At 52.8% G+C, this 17,823-nt stretch overlaps 1 protein-coding gene and 1 long non-coding RNA gene across 6 annotated transcripts; one reads left to right on the plus strand and one right to left on the minus strand.

Moving 5' to 3' along the window:
- Positions 1–279: 279 nt before the first annotated feature.
- On the minus strand, positions 280–9,747 carry PROC (protein C, inactivator of coagulation factors Va and VIIIa). 4 transcript variants are annotated; one of them, XM_048214343.2, is made up of 9 exons: positions 9,644–9,746; positions 8,231–8,321; positions 6,732–6,898; positions 5,462–5,486; positions 5,208–5,345; positions 4,965–5,099; positions 2,887–3,026; positions 1,872–1,989; positions 280–955 (listed from the first exon to the last, which is right to left on the minus strand). In XM_048214343.2, exons 2-9 carry the CDS (start codon positions 8,298–8,300, stop codon positions 378–380), a joined length of 1,371 nt encoding a protein of 456 aa, XP_048070300.1. In that variant the 5' UTR covers positions 8,301–8,321; positions 9,644–9,746; the 3' UTR covers positions 280–377. The 4 variants fall into 4 exon arrangements, with proteins under 4 accessions (XP_048070300.1, XP_026365989.2, XP_044244248.2 ...); XM_026510204.4 differs by having other exon boundaries at positions 8,231–8,317; positions 9,644–9,742; XM_044388313.3 differs by having other exon boundaries at positions 4,965–5,345; positions 9,644–9,747.
- A 413-nt stretch (positions 9,748–10,160) lies between these two features.
- On the plus strand, positions 10,161–17,675 carry LOC125281322 (uncharacterized). Of its 2 annotated transcripts, none has more exons than XR_008961019.1 (3): positions 10,161–10,683; positions 11,925–12,141; positions 12,970–17,675. It is a non-coding gene; the product is annotated as an uncharacterized LOC125281322 (long non-coding RNA). The 2 variants fall into 2 exon arrangements; XR_007188484.2 differs by lacking the exon at positions 11,925–12,141 and having other exon boundaries at positions 10,168–10,683; positions 12,970–13,135; positions 15,299–17,675.
- Positions 17,676–17,823: the final 148 nt, after the last annotated feature.

Consider the following 17,823-nt stretch of genomic DNA (forward strand, 5'->3'; position numbering starts at 1 on the left):
TCTTGTTTTGTGCGGGCTCCTTCCAAGACCCTGGGAGGACTCTCACAGTTTTATAGTCACATTTTTTATTCTTTTTCATATAGAGAGCCCCCTCCGATGTTATCAGCCTCAGACTTCACCAAACTTGGACCTACTCTTCCCCACCCCAGAGTTGCTTGGGAAGTTAAATAAGATTGTGTTCATAAAGTGTGGGACATGCAGAAGATGCTCCATAAATGTTACTTCCCTCCAGAACAGCCCAGGAAAGGGATGCAAAGACAGACAGAACTGTAGCTGGTGTGCATGTTACATGTCCCCTTTAATATCTCAAATATTGCCATTCAGCAATCCAGCCCCCATTGCATGAGTGGCCTCTGGGGGTACAAGCCTGAGGGATGCTACGGTACCTGGTTCTCAGGGGAGGCCTCCTCAGCTCTAATGTGGCTGTGGATCCAGTCAAGGTAGCGGCTGACTTTAGTGTAAATGCCGTAATTGTGGGGGCGCCCGCAGCCCTCACCCCAGCTCACCAGGCCCACCAGGAACCAGGTGCCACGGAAGGATGCGACCATGGGCCCCCCACTGTCTCCCTCACAGGCATCCCGTGAGTCCCCAAGGATGCCCGCGCACAGCATGTTCTCAGAGATCATGTTGTGCATGGCCTGGACACACTCGTTGTGCGGGGCCACGGGGATACTGATGAAGTTGAGGACGAAGGTGCGGTTTCTTTTGGTCTCGCTGCGATAGCCCCAGCCGGTCACCACGGTCTCCTGGCCAACCTGGGTGAGCTCACGCTCTGCAAGGCCACTGTCTGGGAGGCAGATGGGCACGATGGTCTGGGAGAGGATGGCGGGCTGGGCCAGGCGGAGCAGTGCGATGTCATTGTCCGTGGTGCTTTTGCTGTAGTTGGGGTGGATAAGGATCTTCTTGATGTCCACATCCATCTCCCACTTCTCCCAGCGCCGCAGGTCATACTCCCCTGTGGGGCAGAGGAGCAGTTAGAGTGGTTGGTGGCAGCCAGCGAGTCCACACCTGGAATGGCTGCCGTGTCTCCCAGACACTGTCACGGGTGCCGTTAAGTCTGTGCCTCATATCCCTGCACATGGTAACAGCTGTGGTGTCAGTCCTAAAGGGGCAGAATGGGAGGCCTGGCAAGTAAGCAGCAGTGGGCAGTCAGCAGGGAAGCCCAGGACACAGCCCAGAGCCACGAAGGGAACGTGGAGCAACTGCAGCGGGGAGACACAACTCTCCTGCTAGCAGTGCTGGCCTGAGAGCAAGGTAGTGACATCCCACGATGGGAACAGGGCAAGAGCAGCAAGACCCAGTGAGGACCCACAGGACACAGGCTCTGCCAGGGAAGAAAGATCTGGGTCACACACAAAAGACAAGATCCTCTCCAGCAAGGCTGATGGCTCCTGGAGGGGTAGGGGCAGCTGGCGGGGGGTTGGAAATTCTAAACCGAGTGCTACTGGAGGCCACTGGCCATCGGTCGTGCTGGAGGTAATTGTAGGGAATATGAATTTGGTCATTCTCAATACATCTTTTCCTTCTTTTCTGCATAAACAGCGGAGAGGCCACTCCAGAAACTGGTATAGTGGGGCCCAGGCTTGTGGCCCTGGACTATTGCAGGGAAGCAGCTGGGGGAAGCAGCAGGGAAGATGTGGGGCCTCTGCTGCTCAGCTGCCGAATACCAGGTGTCACTGTCTAAAATTCCACCCCAAGACTGGCCGGGGGGAGCACATAGGCCTCTTCTCCCCAGACACCTTCCATGGCACTCAAGCAGCCTCTTGCTCAAGCACCCCAAAGACGAGGGTCCCCAAACCTGGCTAGCCTGTCTGGTGCCACCCCTCCCTGAGGCCTCTGGTGGTCCCCTCCTGCCTGGCTGCAGCCCGCACCAAGCCTGACGATGAGCTTCTTAGAGTCCTCCATGCAGTGGGCTGCTGTCAGCACCCAGGAGGTGTGGATGAGCACGGCCCCGCAGGCCAGCTTCTTCTTTGAGTCCAGCAGGATCACCTGGAATGGGAGTGGGCAGTCACATCACAACACAACTCTGACAACTCCAAGTCAGGGCCTGTGGTTCTCAGCACAGCCCCAGCATGGTTCTCAAGCCCGAGGCACTGGCTGCATAGGTAGGTCTTTCCTGGGTTCCCTGGTCATGCAGGCATGGACTTACAGTCCTTTGCTGGCATTTTCTACTTTTGTTTGTCCTGCAGAGCTGGCCTGTTGTAGGGCATCTCCTTGCCTTTGTCCATGCTGTTGCTCTAGTCATCCTTAGCAGTGCAGAGAGTTCTGCTTACCCTTGGGTCTCAGGCTGGGACTCAAGTCCTCTAAGAAGCCTTTGAAGCCTATAGGCTGCGTTGAGTATCCCCCTCAGGGTTCCGGAAGCCCCTATCCCACTAGCCATGCTGGCTTTGGTCCCTTTGAGTGGCTGTGTTTCAGGGGCCTCCCTCCCAGGATCTATGAGCTCCCTAAGGCCTGCCAATCCCCTGCGTATTCCTCCCCCGTGCCTAGGAAGGAATCAAAGTGTTGGTTCCCATGGTGAGGCTAGAGAGGTACTTCAGGGTCAACCCAACCTCCCAGCTCTCTCCCAAGCAAAACACCTCCGCCACTGGCCAGGCCTCTGCCTAAAATGTCACCAGCAGCACATTATCTTTCCAGCTCTCTGTTAACACTATGACTCACCTACCTGCACATCTGCCCCATGCCCCTGTGCTTGACCCACCCTGCCCTGACCACTACTCTCCCAACAGGTACCCCCAGCTTTCCCTGAAACTGCTTCGCCGTTAGCACAGCCCCCTTCCCCAAGTGAAGGCAGCATTTCCACTCTCCGCCTGTGTGTCCTGACCAGAACTCCCAGTAGGGGCTCCGTGATTCCTCACCCAACTGCTGAACAGAGGCTTCTCCTCTCACCTGCCAGGGGCTCTCTCCCCATTTGGTCACCTTCCCATTGACGAGCCTTGGATCTACTTGGTCAGTTTGGTTTGTGTCACGTTTCACGTGCTTGCGCTTCTTCTCCAGTCGCTTCCCCGGCCTCCCACAGGGGAACTTCACTGAAGATAGGGGGAAGCAAGGGAGTTCCTGTCAGGCCCTACTCCCCAAGACTGCCCTCCCATCTTTGTCTACTTCCTGCCTGCAGGCTAGTTTGCTCCATTGTAGGGTTAAAGGGACGGGGGATGCTGAGGTTCCCAGTTCCAGCAACCTGCAAATCCCCTTGGGTTAGTCAGTCAACAAATTATGCCACCTAATGGTAAGAGCCAGACCAAGCAGCATCACTACCTATCTGTGTGTCCTTGGACAGGTTGTTAAACTTCTCAGAGTTCAGTATACCCAGGGCTGCTGGGAGTAATCCCTGAAGTATGTAAGTAAAGTCATGCTGGGATGCCACCAAGCTCCTAACACAGGTAAGAAATTATGGGGAGGAAGTGGTGGGCATTCCTGGAGAGCCCCAAAGTAGCTCTGAGCACAGTTGTGAGGTCCTCTGCCAAGAGGAGGGAGCACAGGACAGAGAACTGAGGGCTGGGAGGGCTTCCAGCGCCTGCTCGTGATGGACTACGCATGCTAGGATGAGAGATTTACACTTGTCGCAGGAGCAGTGGGCAAACATCAGCCGGGGAATTGCATAGTGGCAGAGAATAGAGACAGACAACAGCAACAAAATTCCAGAAGCTGGACATGGTAACTGACTTGGCTGGCTGAGAAAGCAAAAACCTCAGCCAGTAATAGGAGATTCCAGCAGCAGACTGCTTTTATTACAGAACCTCCCCAGAAGCCTCAGTGCTTCTGAAGGACACAGTGTAGGTTGGGACTACAGACAGGAATGCTGAGTTTGGAAATGAGATTGCTAGAGCCCTAGATCTCTGTCCCAGGCCGCCAGTGGCTTGACTCTCCTTTCTCAGCCCTGCAAAAGACCATAGGTGTCCAGGCTCCAGCCACAGCAAAGAGTGACATGCAAGGCTGACCAGAGGGAGTCATGCAGGTATCTGCAGACTGGGCAGATGCCAGCTCCTCTTCCCTACTCTGCGCTAGGGGGCTGGAAGGCAGGCTGTGCCCATTCAAATGGGAGCCTGGAGGATTCCTCTCAGGAAACTGCCTAGACACCTGAGGAGCAGGGCAGTAGGGGTTCTGCCCTTGACATGGGCCTTCTAACGGCCTCTCAGGAAAGCCCCCAGGCCAGCAGGTCCACAGGTATTTCCTTGTAAGTTTCTGTGAATCTCTATTTCAAAATAAAAAGTTATACGTTTCTTCCTAGAAAAAGGGTTGGAATATAACATCGTGGAAAGTTCTCTGAAAGAAAAACACGGAATCAAAGAGATGGAAAACAGAAGTGATAATAAACCTGGAAGAGCAATCCTGAGCAAAGAGATCTGAGTAACAGGAGGGCCTGGAGGCAAGAAGAGAGACGGCAGGGGGGGAGGGTATCAAAGAAATAACTAAGGAAACGTGCCTGCGGCAGTAGATAGGAATTTCCACATGAAAATGACAAAAGACCCACACTGAGGAGCAACCCGCTGCAATTCATGGTAAGAGTTGTGAAATTCTCACCGCCTAGGACATATTCAAAGTTGATAAAAATTAAAACGTACGAGAAGGAAAATAGAAAAGAAGGCAGACTCGTGGTTCCTGTGTCTCCTCAGAGAAGCCAGAGGTAAAAGGGGAAATAGGATGCCAGGCTGGACAAGTGTCTTCCTAACAGAAAGCCATCCAAGGTAGATGGAGGAAGATGCTGGAGGCCTGGCCCCCTACACGCGCTCAGAGTTTGGGAGATGAACTACCCAAGAGCTCATGCTCCTGCAAAAGTTGTCCCCAGGATGAGGAGGGAACCTGGAGGAAGGCAGGCAAGCAAGGGAAAGTGACCCAAGGCACCCTCCCAACTCCTGGGCTGACTGCATTACCAAGCACCCAGTGCAGGGACGGCACGCCTCCTCGTGCACTTCCTGGGAAGGCGCCTCCCCGTGCCGCCCCCCGCCCCCGGGATGGGGGGGGCTCACCTGTGGGCTCGCACTGCAGGTGGTCGTCCCCCAGCCGGTAGCCCGGCGCGCAGCTGCAGCGGCGCCCGCCCTCCTCCTCCAGGCAGTGGTGCGCGCAGCCGCCGTTGTCCACCGTGCATTTGGAGTAGCTCACCTCTGCGCGGACAGGGAGGAGGCGCCAGGAGGGCACGGTGGCGCGGCGCGTCCCGGCCCCCCGGGCCCCGCCCCGTCCCCCCACCCCCTTTCCGCGGCCAGTCCTCTCACCGTGCCGGCAGAAGCGGCCCTCCCAGCCCGGGTCGCAATCGCAGCGGAAGGCGCTGATGCCGTCGATGCACGTGCCGTGCCCGCAACACGGGTTGTCGCACAGGTGCTCAGGGGGTAGGGCCGCGCACTGGTCCCCGTCTGAGACAGGGGAGGAGGGGCGTCACTGGTGCCGCCAGCCGGCTACCCGTCCCTACAGCGGCCCCAAAACCCGAGGGGGCGGGGGCACCGCAGCCTGGAATCTAGAGCGCACTCACCGACGTACTTGGACCAGTAGGTCAGCTGTGGAGAAAAGGGACAGGGTCAGAGGCCATCAGCCTATGTATAAGTACATGGGGAGCCCACGGGGCGCCTCCTGAGTCTGGCCCAGGTGGGGCAGGGGAGGGAAGGGCTTCTGAACAAAGAGGGGTCTACCCCGGCTTGTTGCCAGCCACTGGCGCAACTGCACTCTGAGTAGGGCCACACTCCTCCTTGCCCCCTGCTGCCCATCTCCACCGCACATGCCAGGCACCACCACCCCCAATGCAGCTGGAAACCTGCTCTCTGGATTGTCTGCTACCACAACAGCCTTTACAATGGAAGGGACCCAAATCTCCCACCCAGCTGCTCTGCCTCCTTCCAGCCTCCATCACTCCTTTTAGGCTTTTCTGGACCTCTCATGCATGTGGTCTTTCCCTAAGCCGGTGTTCTCAAAGTGGAGACCTTGTTGGTTAGACAATGATTGCTGATGCAGAAAGTCTGCTTGTCTAACCAAGTCCCTGCTGCTACTGCCGCGGCTACCGGTCTGAAGGACCACACCTCAGCTCCATTGCCGGTGCCTGCAGCATCAAGCCCTGCTGGGCCTGGGACACCTTGGGGTAAGGTGCTCAGATTGCCGGGGGCAGGAAGTCCTTCGGGCATCTGTTGGGGAGGCCATTTGGGAAAGGAGGCAGTGGGGATCTAGGCAAGGAGGTAGCAGCTGAAAGGGCACACCAGAGTTCCCCCCTTAGCCTTGGAAGCCCTGAATAAGAAGGAAGAGCATGTCTAAAGACAGCTTAGAAGGGCATCCCAGGTGGCAGCACAACTCCTGGGAGTGTATGTAGACAGACATCAGGGAGTCTTGGGTCACATACCCCCTGATTGGCAGGTGCATGGCTGGAAGCAGATTACGTGGCATTTTGGTCCCAGAGCAAAGGGGAGGCAGTGGTAGCCAGTTGTGGGCAGTGGGCGGGCTGCACTTCCTCCAGTGGGGTTGTTGGGAATCCCAGCCTAAGGCTTCCCCAAGCTCCCTATTCCTGGAGCTAATTGCAGAGTTCTGTTCCTTGCAGTCACATGTGCCCTGACCAAGACCGTAGGGCCAGTGTCCTCTTCATTCCACTCACCGCCCCCACCTCTGACAAGCTGGATGGAGAAGGGCCTGCTGCCCATTGCCTCCCCGGACTCCCAAGAGGGCCTCAGCAGTGGCGCCCCAGCTTGCTCCTCTAGACCCCTTCTGGCCCCCAGCCTGCCCCTGAGGCTCATCCTCTCCACCCAGCCATTTGGCCTTACTGTGTCATCCACATTTTGGAAAATCTCCTGGGCCTCCTCGAAGTCACAGATCTCTTCTATGCACTCCCGCTCCAGGCTGCCTGCCCGGATCTCCTCTAGGAAGGAGTTGGCACGCTTGCGGATCCGCAGAACCTGGTGGGCACTCTTGCTGCCGGAGAACACTGAGTCTGGTTTGAGGGAGGGGAAGCTCATTGGGCGGAGGGGTCTGGGGTGGGAGCTACTCTGTGGTGAGTCCCAAGAGATATTTTTGTCTTGGGCCCTCAGGACTTAAAACTCCCCTGTTCCTCTGTTCTCTTCTCCACACCTTGGCCAGCCTTGGAGGACAGGAGACTTGGCCATTCAGAGTGCATGTGCTGGACAGACAGCCCTCCCTTTGGACCCAACCTGACCTCCGTGTGACCTTGAGCCAGTGCCTTTGCCTCTCTAAACTTCAGTTTATTCGTGCAAACATGAGGATGCGATAATGTTATCAAACAGCACAGTGCCTGACCTAGACATGGCACCCAGTGACACATGTTGTCTGTGTGTGGTTGTTATTACCAGGACTGCAAAGTTCACCTTGTCTCATTGTTCTCTGAGTACCCCCTGGACAACCCTATCTTGCTTCTGTCCCTTCTCCCTCCCCTCCGCTCCTTGACCTCCCCTGAGTGGAGCATTTCCCCTGCCTTCCCCTCTCCTGGGGCAGACCCAGAGGACAGCAGAACTGTCTCTTGGGCTCTGAGAGGGGTCTGTTGGGTACAGCTGGGATGGAGGGACCAAGTCAGGGGCGTGAGGAAGAGAGGCTAGAGGAGGCAGTGCAAAGGCCAGGGAAGGAAGGCATCTGAGCTGAGTCTGGATATAGGAGCCGAGGGGACCACAGGTGGGAGTGGGGGGCTCCCCAGGCAGACAAGCAGCTCAAGAAGAGGCTGAAATGCCAGCAGCGGCCGGTGTGCCTCCAGGAGCCAAGGGGGCCAGGGGTGGGGGTGGGGGGGCTGCTAGAAGACACTGGCAGCTTATTGCCCCTCAGACCTCCCCACCTACCCTGGCTTCCTCCTGTTGGCTGGGAGGGACCAAGGTAAGGGTGGAGCAGGGCCGTCACTGTACACGCACCTTGGAGGAGAGGCCGCCCTGGCGCATTGGCAGTGGGTGGTGGCCAGGCCTGGCTTTTGGCTTTCGCAGTTAAGGGAGTGAGTGGGTGGAGGGGAAAGGCCCAGGGGACTCTGCGGCCCACTCCCAGACTGGAGGAAGGAGCTTCAGGACATGACTCCCGGGGCTCCTTGCTGTCACCACAGTACTCTGCCCTCACAGTCACAGTTCCCCCCGCCCCCTCCCAGGGCGGGCAGCTGCTGGATTCCAACAGCTGGCCTGCAGGGAACTGTCAGGCAATTCCTCCCCATGGGGCCTCGCATGTTGCACTGAGGCTCAGAGGAGATGTTGCAAGGTATGAGGGCCTTGTGAGGTGCCAGAGAGGGCCTCGTGAAGACCCCAAGAGTCCCAGGGAAGGAGGACAGTGGCCTTACCAGGAGGAGCTGGTGTGCCGAAAGTTCCCCAGATGGTCACCAACAGTAAGAGGCTTGCGAGCTGCCACATTCTGGAGTTGCTGCCACCTGTCTGAGGAGGGCCTCTGAGCTTCCAGCAGCCCCACCAGCCCCTGCTCTACCTGTCGCCCCGGCCCCAGATGGGAGCTGATTGCAAGGGCTGGGGCTGGGGGGGGGGGTCCCTGTTCATTAGATGGACAGCCACTGGTGCCTCAGTGTCCTTGCCTATGTGGGGCTAGGATCACAGCAGCTGCCCAGCACCTGAGGGGTGAAAAGAAAAAGTGGAAAGGGCATAGAGTCCTGGGGAAGATCAAAGGGACTCAGCACAGAAGGGCCGTGGCAGGTGCCCTCCCTCGCCCTGTTCTTTGTGAGGGTCAGGGGGTGGTGCCTTTGCTGATCTAATGGCCAGGCTAAGAGTCTTAACTAACATTTATCGGACATTCATGGCATTTTTCAAGCAATTTATACGTGGTTCAGAAAGCAGGCCACCAAAGTCAAACCACTTGGTGCAAATCCGAGCTGCGGGACAGCAACACTGGGCAGGACACCTAACGCTCCATGCCTCAGTTTCCGGGTTAGAAAAAATGTATTTCTGCATTATAGGGTTACTGTGAGAATTAAATGAGTTAATCCACATAATGCTCTTAAGACAGGGTTTGTACACAGCAAATGCTCAGGAAATATTAGCTTTTATTCTCTCAGTTAAAGTTCACAACGCCCATGAAGGAGGTATTAATGTCATCGCCCCGCTTCATAGAGGGTGGTCACATTGAAGCTTAGAGGAGGGAAGTAGCTTACTGAAAACCCACAACCAGGGTGTGACAGAGCTAGGACCTGAGCCCAGGCCTATATGGCTCCAGGCCTGGAACCTTAACCCTTGCGCCAAACTGCCGGGTGCCCCACAAAGCCCCAGATATAGCCCTGCAGGCTGGAAACTGAGGAGTGAGCCCTCCACCGCCTCCAAGCCCTAGGGGTAGGCCTGTCTGCCCCATCGGCACCCTCCCCCACTCCATCTGACCTCACTCTGTCTTCAGGGACTCCCCCGAGGCTGTTTCTGAAATTCGCTTAAATCTAAACCCTAGGTTTAGAGGTGGGGGTGAGGTGGGGAGAATGGGGAGTCCTGGGCTCCAGGCTGCCCCTGATGACGTCCCTGGGCCCTGGAGGCCCTCAGACGACTTCCATTTGCCTCCAAGTCTGGGAAGAAGGCCCCTGGAAACAGTGGCACCCAGGCCTGAGGAATGCCAGCCGGTGCCCTGGCCCGGCCTGTGGCAGAGCCCTGATGTCGCCTTAGCCCAAGCTCTAGCCAACCTCTGGAACCCTGGCTGGAGGATGCAGCCTACACATCTGCTCAGCCCTCCTCCATTCCCCCACAGACCTGCCATGAAGGGGACTTACTGGGGTGGGCCAGGGAGAAACTGCAAGGTCGCCGTCCCGCCGCCATGACAGCCTGAACCGCGCAGGAGTTAATCCATAACCTCAAATATTTGCTTGGCCCTCAGAGCTGAGGCCTCCCCCTCCACAGATAAACAAACAGGCTCCGGGCTCAGGACAGCCTGTTTGCCCAAAGCCCACCTTTGTCCACCAGTTGGTGACATCCAGGAGGGAGGGCGGGGAGTGATGGGCAGTGTCAAACTGTCTATAGATGTGGTCCCATTTTGGCCTCACGGTGGCTGGCTGAAGGAGGGACATTGTGTCTATGTTGCAGATGGGGACATTTTTACCCAGAGATGTTGCAGTTTTCCGCAGATCAGCACAACTGGTAATGATTCCATATTTCACCAAATCTGGATGCCCTTAATTACAAGATGCACCTATTTTGTGTGGCAGAAACACTGTCAATTACACAGGGACACACCGTCCCAATTTCCAATTTTCATGATGAAATATACCCCTCTCAGGGTCCCTCCCATGTGAGCGCTGGCCACTCAGCCAGACCTTTAGCTGCCCCGCACAAGGGCACATGGCTACTCCTATAATCTCTACTTTGCAGATGAGGACGCTCAGAAATCTCTTATTAGTTGCCCGGATTCACCAAGCTAAGTGGCAGGCCTGGCATAGACTCAGGTCTTCCTGGCATCTCTTGGCCACCTTTGTAAACAAGTGGAAAGGCTGCTGTCAGTCCATGGCTGGGATGCTGGGAAAGAGAAGGGCAGAAGTACAAGGTCCAGCTTAAAGCATTGGCGCCAGTCCTTAAGTCTGTCGACATTTATTAGGCCTCGTGCTTCCCTGAACGCACTGTGTGGGATCTACACCCATTTCCCTCCATAGAGTACCTACTCCCCAGAGGGCTTGACCGCACCCCTCCAAGCTGGAGCTCCTGCGGAGGTCATGTGACTCTGTTCCACTGGCCTCCAGGACTGCCCAGGAAAGTCACCTGACCCAGGGTCAATCAGATCTCTACCCCAGGAGTAGGGCCTCGGAGACCTCGTTCCACGGTGAGCACTCCACTGGGATGATTTTGAAGCCAGAGCCTGGGCATCCATGTTTGGGCCTAAAGCAGAGGAAAGTGATGATGAGGAGGATACAGACAAAGGAGAGAGGCTGAGACACCTAGAAGTGGGAGGGGGCAGCAGGGGCAGGCTCCTACCCTCCAGAGTGGGCACATCCTGGCTTTGGGCTCATGAGGGTCCACCTCCTAGGAAACCCCCTCTTTCCCTAAGTTCCCTTAAATTGACTGGAGCAGCTTATGTTCCTTAGGACAGGACACCTCCTCCCGAGGAACAGCACCTGCCTGAGCTGCGGGGCTACAGGCCCAGAGCCGCCTGAGAGGGCAAGGGGAGCAGGGCAGGACGAAGGGAAATCAGCCCAAGCTGGGGTGCCCGGGGAAGGCTGCCTGGATGAGGTGAACCTTCAGCTGGATGTCAGAGGACAGGCAGGACCCTGGGAGTGGAGGAAGGGCCCTCAGGTGGGGAGGGAGTGGAGGCACAGGGGCCCAACAACAGGGGAAGTGGTGCAGCGGGGAGGGGGGAAGAAGGGGAGGAGCAGATAATGGAGTTTGAGGTGGAGCCTGCGGGAAGTGGGGAGCCAGTGGCGGTTTTGCAAGGGTCTGAGGGTCTGTAGCAGCTGCCTTGAGAAGGGGACACGTGGTCCTCGCAACTCAGGCAGGAAGTATGGAGACCATGTGCCTGACCACACAAGAGGGGCAGCTCGGCAGCAACGGACTTGTAAAATGCCTCTGTGCCCATGTTCTTGCTCTAGGTCCGCAGCAGTTGCCGTCCTGGGCTCTCCTCACCCCCACTTCACTTCCTGCTCCCCCCCTTCTCCTCATGGGACTCCTTCCTCCTTGCCTTCCCCACCAAACTCCCCACCTGCCGCCTGCTCCCCAGCTAGCACAGGCCATCAGTTCCAGGTGCCATCTATGTAAGGTCCACACACTGACCCTGAATGTGATGCCTGAGTGTCCATCCAAACCAGCCCAGATGCCCAAAGCACCAGCACACAGAAGAGCCAGGGGGCAGCTGCAGTGGGAGAAGGGACCAGTGCTGGGGTCTGCCCAGGCCTTGAAGGCTGCCCAGAGGGGGAAAGGAGGGTTCCTCTTGCAGAGAGCTTCATGCTTGCTGGCAGGCTGGGGCAGTGCAGTAGGGGTGCCTGCTTCATGGCCCCCTCGTTGGCTGGCAAGCAGGGAACCCAAGTCACCTCCCTGAAGCAAGGAACCCTCCCCCCACCCCCCACGCAGATCTTCCCCAAGTTTGTGCTGGCTGAAAGGCTGCCATCCCCCGGAGAGTGCTGCCAGGAACCCAGGTGTCTATGCTCACTGGCAACAGGTTTCCAGCAGGGGCCACTGCTCTGGTCCCCCAGGAGGGTCCAGGCTGCTGTTCCAAGGGATGGCTTCACCTGGCTTGGTGGCCGCTGCTGATTTGCCTTGTCTGACGCTGGGGTTTTCCTTCCCAAACGTGAGTCACCCCTGTTGGGCCTGAACTCAGGCAGGCCAACTCTCCAGGTGCCAGAGCAGGACTTTGGTATCACAGCCAGCTGTGATTCAGAAAGGAAGGACGTCTGAGTGCAGGGAATTGACTGCATTTGTGAGGACGTTGGCAGAGGAAGAAGAAGCAAAGGTGTGGGGTTCGGGGTGGGGGGGGGAGAGGAGTTGGCAGGGGGCCGGGGGAGGGAGGTGGCAGAAAGAAAATCAAAATTAGGAGAAGGCATTGAGCAGGAGGATAGTCAAAAACCTCATCTTTGGTGTCAGGCTCACACAAGTTTAAACTTCAGTTTGGTTCCTTTTCTCAGCCTCAATTTCCACATCTGTAAAGTGAGGCCAATAATAGTGTGCACCCCAGGCAGGGGATTAAATATTGTCTACAAGGTGGACAGAGACTTAGGTGATCAACCAACAGCAATGTCCTCTCTTGGTTCCCCAAGTATCCTCGAGAGAAAGTGAGGTACCACATGAAGCTTTGTGAGGGTCAGAGGCCTGCGGAAAACGGGTGCCCCCCCGCCACAGTTCATAAATGCCTGTGAAGGCATGGGGAGGTGGGCCAGGAGGGGGGAGGAAGAGCCAGCTGCTGTCTGTACAGCCATAGGCTCAGTCTTGGAGCGTCCCGGCCCCTGTGCTCCCCAGGGCTGATGTGCGCTCTTGCCCAGCACTGGCTCTCACTCTGGAATTTCAAATAGAATCTCATAGAACCTGAGCTCCGTCTCCTGATCAGGGTGGTGGGATGGAGGGCTCCCTGCTGGCCTTTACCCCAGGCCCAGTCCCGGTGTCTTGTCCATTCTCTCTGCAGGGGAAGGCCTGGAGCTGCTCAGGGCTCAGCCCAGGGAGGCCAGGGAAGAGAGACACCAGAGGCCCTGGGGAACCCCCCACCCCCCATCCCGGGAAGAAGTGGAGCTGGATGGATGCAGCCAAGGTCAACTGCACAGTGACACATTGACTCTTTTTTTAAAAATCAGGTTTGAGGAATAATGTACATACAATAAAATTTGCTTTTTCAATGTTAGGTTCTGTTTGTTCTAGAAATGTATGTAGTAGTGTAACCACCACCACAATTATGATTGTGTGACATTCCTGTCACCCTCAAAACTTCCCCTGTGCCACCACCCTGGCAACCATCGATCTGGTTGCTATTGCTTTTTCTAGAATGGTTTGTAAATGGAGTCCTACAGTATGTAGCCTTTTAGGACTGGCTTCTATCACTCACCAAAGTTGTTGAGGTTTTTCTGTGTGGATGTGTGAATCAGTAGTTTCTATAGCTGAGTAGTTTCCGTCATATGGATGTACCACAACTGGTTACCCACTCACCACTTCTTGGCTATTATTAAATAGGGCTTCTGGAACATTCATGTACAGGTCTTTGTGTGGATATGTTTTCATTTCTCGTGGGCAAGTCTCTAGGAATGGGACTGCTGAGTCATGTGGTAAGTACATTTACTTTTTTTAAAAAACAAAAACAAACTGTTACATAAAGTGGCTGTACCATTTTGCATTCCCACAAGCAAAATATGAGTGTTCCAGTCGTTCTGCATCCGCCCCAGCACTTGCCCGGTCGGTTTTTTTGTTTTGTTATTTTTGGCTATTCTAATAGGTGTGTGGTAGGATCTCATTTCATTTCCCCAATCACTAATGATGTCAGGCATCTTTTCACGTGCCTATTTGCCATTCATATATCCTCTTTGGTGATGTGTCTATTTCAATATTTGGCCTGTTTTTAAAAATTGAGGGTTTTTTTAAAAAAAGATTTTATTTGAAAGAGAGGGCGAGCATGCGCAAAAGAGTTGGGGGTGGGGCAGAGGGAGAGAGTGAGAATCAGACTCCCGGTGCGCAGGGAGCCCAATGAAGGCCAGATCCTAGGAAGCAGGGGAGCTGAAGACAGATGCTTAACCAACTGAGCACCCAGGCACCCTGGTCCTTTGCATTTTTATACACATTTAGACTCAGCTCATCAATTTCTTTAAAACAAAAAAAAGCTTGCTGGTATTTTGAATAGGACTGAGTTGATTCTATAGAACAATCTGGAGAGAAGGGACATCTCACTGGTGGGTGTTCTGATCTGTTAGCCTGGTAATCCCATTTAGGTCTCTGTTAACTTGTCTCCCCAATGTTTGGTAGTTCTTAGTATATAGATCTTGAACAAATTTTGTTTAATTAATCCCTACTTATTTTATGTTTTTTAATATGCTATTGTAAACATTTTACATATTGCAATCATAATCGTGTGTTGCTAGTATATAGAAATACAATTGATTGTTTTATATTGAGACTTATTTTTGTCAGTTTTATTGAGATAAAACTAACATGTAACATTGTATTAGATAAAGGCATACAATATGATTTAATATATGTATATACTGCAAAATGATTACCACAATAAGTATAGTTGATATCTATCACCTCACATAGTTACAATTTTTTTCTTGAGATGAGAATTTTTAAATGTGCTGTCTTCATGCCTCTCATAAATACAATACAGAATGATTAACTATAATTACCATGCTGCACATTACATCCCCAGAACTTACTTATAACTGGAAGTTTGTGCCCTTTGACCACCTTCCCTCACGTCCCAGACCTCTGGTAACCACTAATCTGTTTGTGTGTGTTTTTAAGGATTTTATTTATTCATTTGCCAGAGAGAGAGAGACAGAGAGAGAGCACAAGCAGGGGGAGCAGGGGGAGGTCCCCACTGAGGAAGGAGCCTGATTCAGGACTCGATCCCAAGACCCTGGGATCATGACCTGAGCTGAAGGCAGACAAATCAGACGTCCCTACTAATCTGTTTTTGAATCTATGATGAACTCATACATTTTTAGGTTCCACATGTAAGTGAGATCGTACAATATTTATCTTTGACTTATTTCTTGATTCTACAAGGATATGCTGGGGTGACCGACCATCCTAGTTTGTCTGGGACTGTTCTGATTTTAGCACTAAAAGCCCTACATCTGGTAAACTCTACCTTGGGATGAGAAAACTCCCAGTTTTCACTGACAAGTACTGAAGGTTAGGGGAAAGGTACAAAACACAAAGGTGACCCCCAAAAGAGGGGCTGAAAGCAACACTGGTTTTATTTTTATTATTATTATTATTTTTAAAGATTTTATTTATTTACTTGACAGAGATACCAGCGAGAGAGGGAACACAAGCAGGGGGAGTGGGAGAGGAAGAAACCGGCTCCCAACGGAGGAGTGTGATGCAGGCCTCGATCCCAGAACGCTGGGACCACGCCCTGAGCCGTAGGCAGACGCTTAACGACTGTGCCACCCAGGCGCCCCAGCAGCACTGGTTTTAGTACTAAATGGACCCAGGACTTTCCCTGGGTCCTGCTGCTGACAATGACAGCCATGCTTGGCGGCTGGTGCATCATCGATCATTGCACCACCCGATGACTTCAGCGTGCTGTAATCTGGAGTGCGAACATCCGCCTTGCCTGTGGGTTAGCTGCTGGGCTTCGTAGCTAGACAGTGCTAGCTCAATTTTTAACGTGATGCGTATTGCGGCCCTCTTCTTCTAAGAGTTCAGATGAACAGGAGCCGAACTACAGTACCAATGCCCGCATGGACTGGACCTCACGGTCATTCAGAAAGCTGAATGACTGCTATTCGGTGGCCGCTGGGGAACGCATACAAGGAACGGTGTTAGGAAGGTAAATCGTCCTAAAGGGCCTACTGCGCCGTATGCAGAGGAACTGAGGCCAGCAAAGCAATGTAAAAGCACACGAAGAAACGGATTCTCACAGGTCCTCAAGGAAATGGGCAAGTACTTCTAACGTAATCAAAAGGTTTTTTTGTTTTTGTTTGTGTTTTTTATTTATTTACTTATTTTTTATTTTTCGGTCTCCCCCTACAACACCAATTCCCGGTTGAAATGAGTGGCCGCTGAGTCAGCATGGGCTGCGGCATGGGTGAATGTATTGCTCCTTTGATTGTGCTGTGACACGGAGTAAAGTTCCATTTCCTCATTCAGACGCTGTACCTGAGATATCCTGTGGGTGAGCCAAAGGTGAAATTTTGATGACAGATGTGTTGGCCCTTTACAGTATGTACAGCTGATTCTGTCAGATGCTACCCACAATCACACTTTCTACAGTATGCCAAGTGTGAGTCCAATCATGGCAATAAGGGAAAGTTCTCCTGCCTCTCAAGCACTTTGATTTGAAAAGTGGAGTTTCAAATGGTCTGATTTCTGTAAGGATTTTAATGGAACTTCAGGAAAAAATTTTAAAGCGTTGAGGATATACAAATACGAAGGAGCCTCTGCTCATCTGTCTGCGTATTTGACAGTGCAAGCATAAGTTTTTGCAAATTCTGATCAATCTATGAACTCTTACCAAAGAAAACGAAAAGATCTTACCTGCTAAATGTCCTGCGTAGCTCGTATGCACATGGCCCAGTGAGTGTGGTTTGCTCCCTGCGAGACTGAGGCTTTCCCAGTGACAGGTTTGGTTATGTCTCAGTTTCCTCAAAACACGCAAAAGCCCTCAATGAGCTATTTGATGTTCTAGAAATGGAAGGAGACAGTCTCCTTTAGATGTGTGACTAAAAGAGGGCTGTCATCAATGCCAGTCACAGAAGAGATGGTAAAAAGCTAGGCTACCATCAAATCGTATTTTCAAAGTGCAGGGCAAGAAGAATGTCCTCTAATTTGAAAATAATATTGAGAATGAGAAGGGAGACAAGGACTGCTTTCGAGTGGAAATTTAGGAACGGTTCTTCCAAAACTGATGATCTTTGAAGAGGCCAGAAGGATCCTGAAAAAGATGATCTGAGGGCACCTGAGTTGTTCAATGTTCTGTGTAGGAAATAACAAAAACTCATGCAATAAAAATTGACCCAGTTTTGGGGAAATAAAACAAAATATCACCAGAAGAGGGACAACCTAAATGGGACTTTCTCAGTTGTTCACTAAAACTGGACCTTATTTGTGATTCACCTTTAATATCACAAATTCAAATATCTCTGTGCTTTAAAGCCATTTTCTCTGAGACACACACAAGTACGAGAGAGAGAGAGCGCGCACGCTTTAATTTATGACACCCAATGTGCTTCAAAATGCTTAAAAAAGGATGGAGCTTTAGATGTTGAATTTATTGATGCAAAGGAGCTGACAAAAAGCTGTTCTACCAAAACCAGCCTATAGATACAAAGAGGATGGGCATTTTTGGAGAGCTGGAAGCTAATCCCTACAAGTCTAAAAACTTGCTGTTGTTAGTAAGATCCTAAGTATTCCATGCTCCGATGATTTTGTTCAGAGAATCATTAGCTTGATGCCATCACATTGGACTGACAGCAGGAATTAGTGTAACGTGGGCTTAGTAAGAGCAGGCCTGCAAGTCAAAGAATTTAATGTTTGGCCGTATTCAGTTTGATCACTACATCAAAGAAGGGTTTCCTAAAGGCTGCAGGCAAGGAAACAAAGAGAGGTAAAAATCTCCTCTGCATCATAGGACAGAAATGTCATTGTTATTTTTTTAATTAAATATTGGTACTATGTTTAACTGGTCCTACTGCATTCACATTCTCTTAAAAAGTCTTACATGTATGTATCTTTTTTTTTTTAACTTTATTTTTGTAGAGCAGTGTTAGGCTCACAAAAAATTGAGGGGAAGGTACAGAGATTTCCCATATACTCCCAACCCTGCACC

This window comes from Ursus arctos, unplaced genomic scaffold (genome assembly GCF_023065955.2).
Source record: "Ursus arctos isolate Adak ecotype North America unplaced genomic scaffold, UrsArc2.0 scaffold_1, whole genome shotgun sequence".
In the NCBI taxonomy this organism is placed as follows: Eukaryota; Metazoa; Chordata; class Mammalia; order Carnivora; family Ursidae; genus Ursus; species Ursus arctos.

Excerpts from the sequence above, each read along its gene's own strand:
- PROC (XM_044388312.3), bottom strand. The coding sequence starts at position 9,689 with ATGGCGGCGGGACGGCGACCTTGCAGTTTCTCCCTGGCCCACCCCA. Across the intron at positions 8,318-9,643 it reads TTTCTCCCTGGCCCACCCCA|GTGGCAGCAACTCCAGAATG; the intron begins GTAAGTCCCCTT and ends CTCCTCAGACAG. Across the intron at positions 6,899-8,230 it reads CGGCACACCAGCTCCTCCTG|ACTCAGTGTTCTCCGGCAGC; the intron begins GTAAGGCCACTG and ends CCCTCAAACCAG.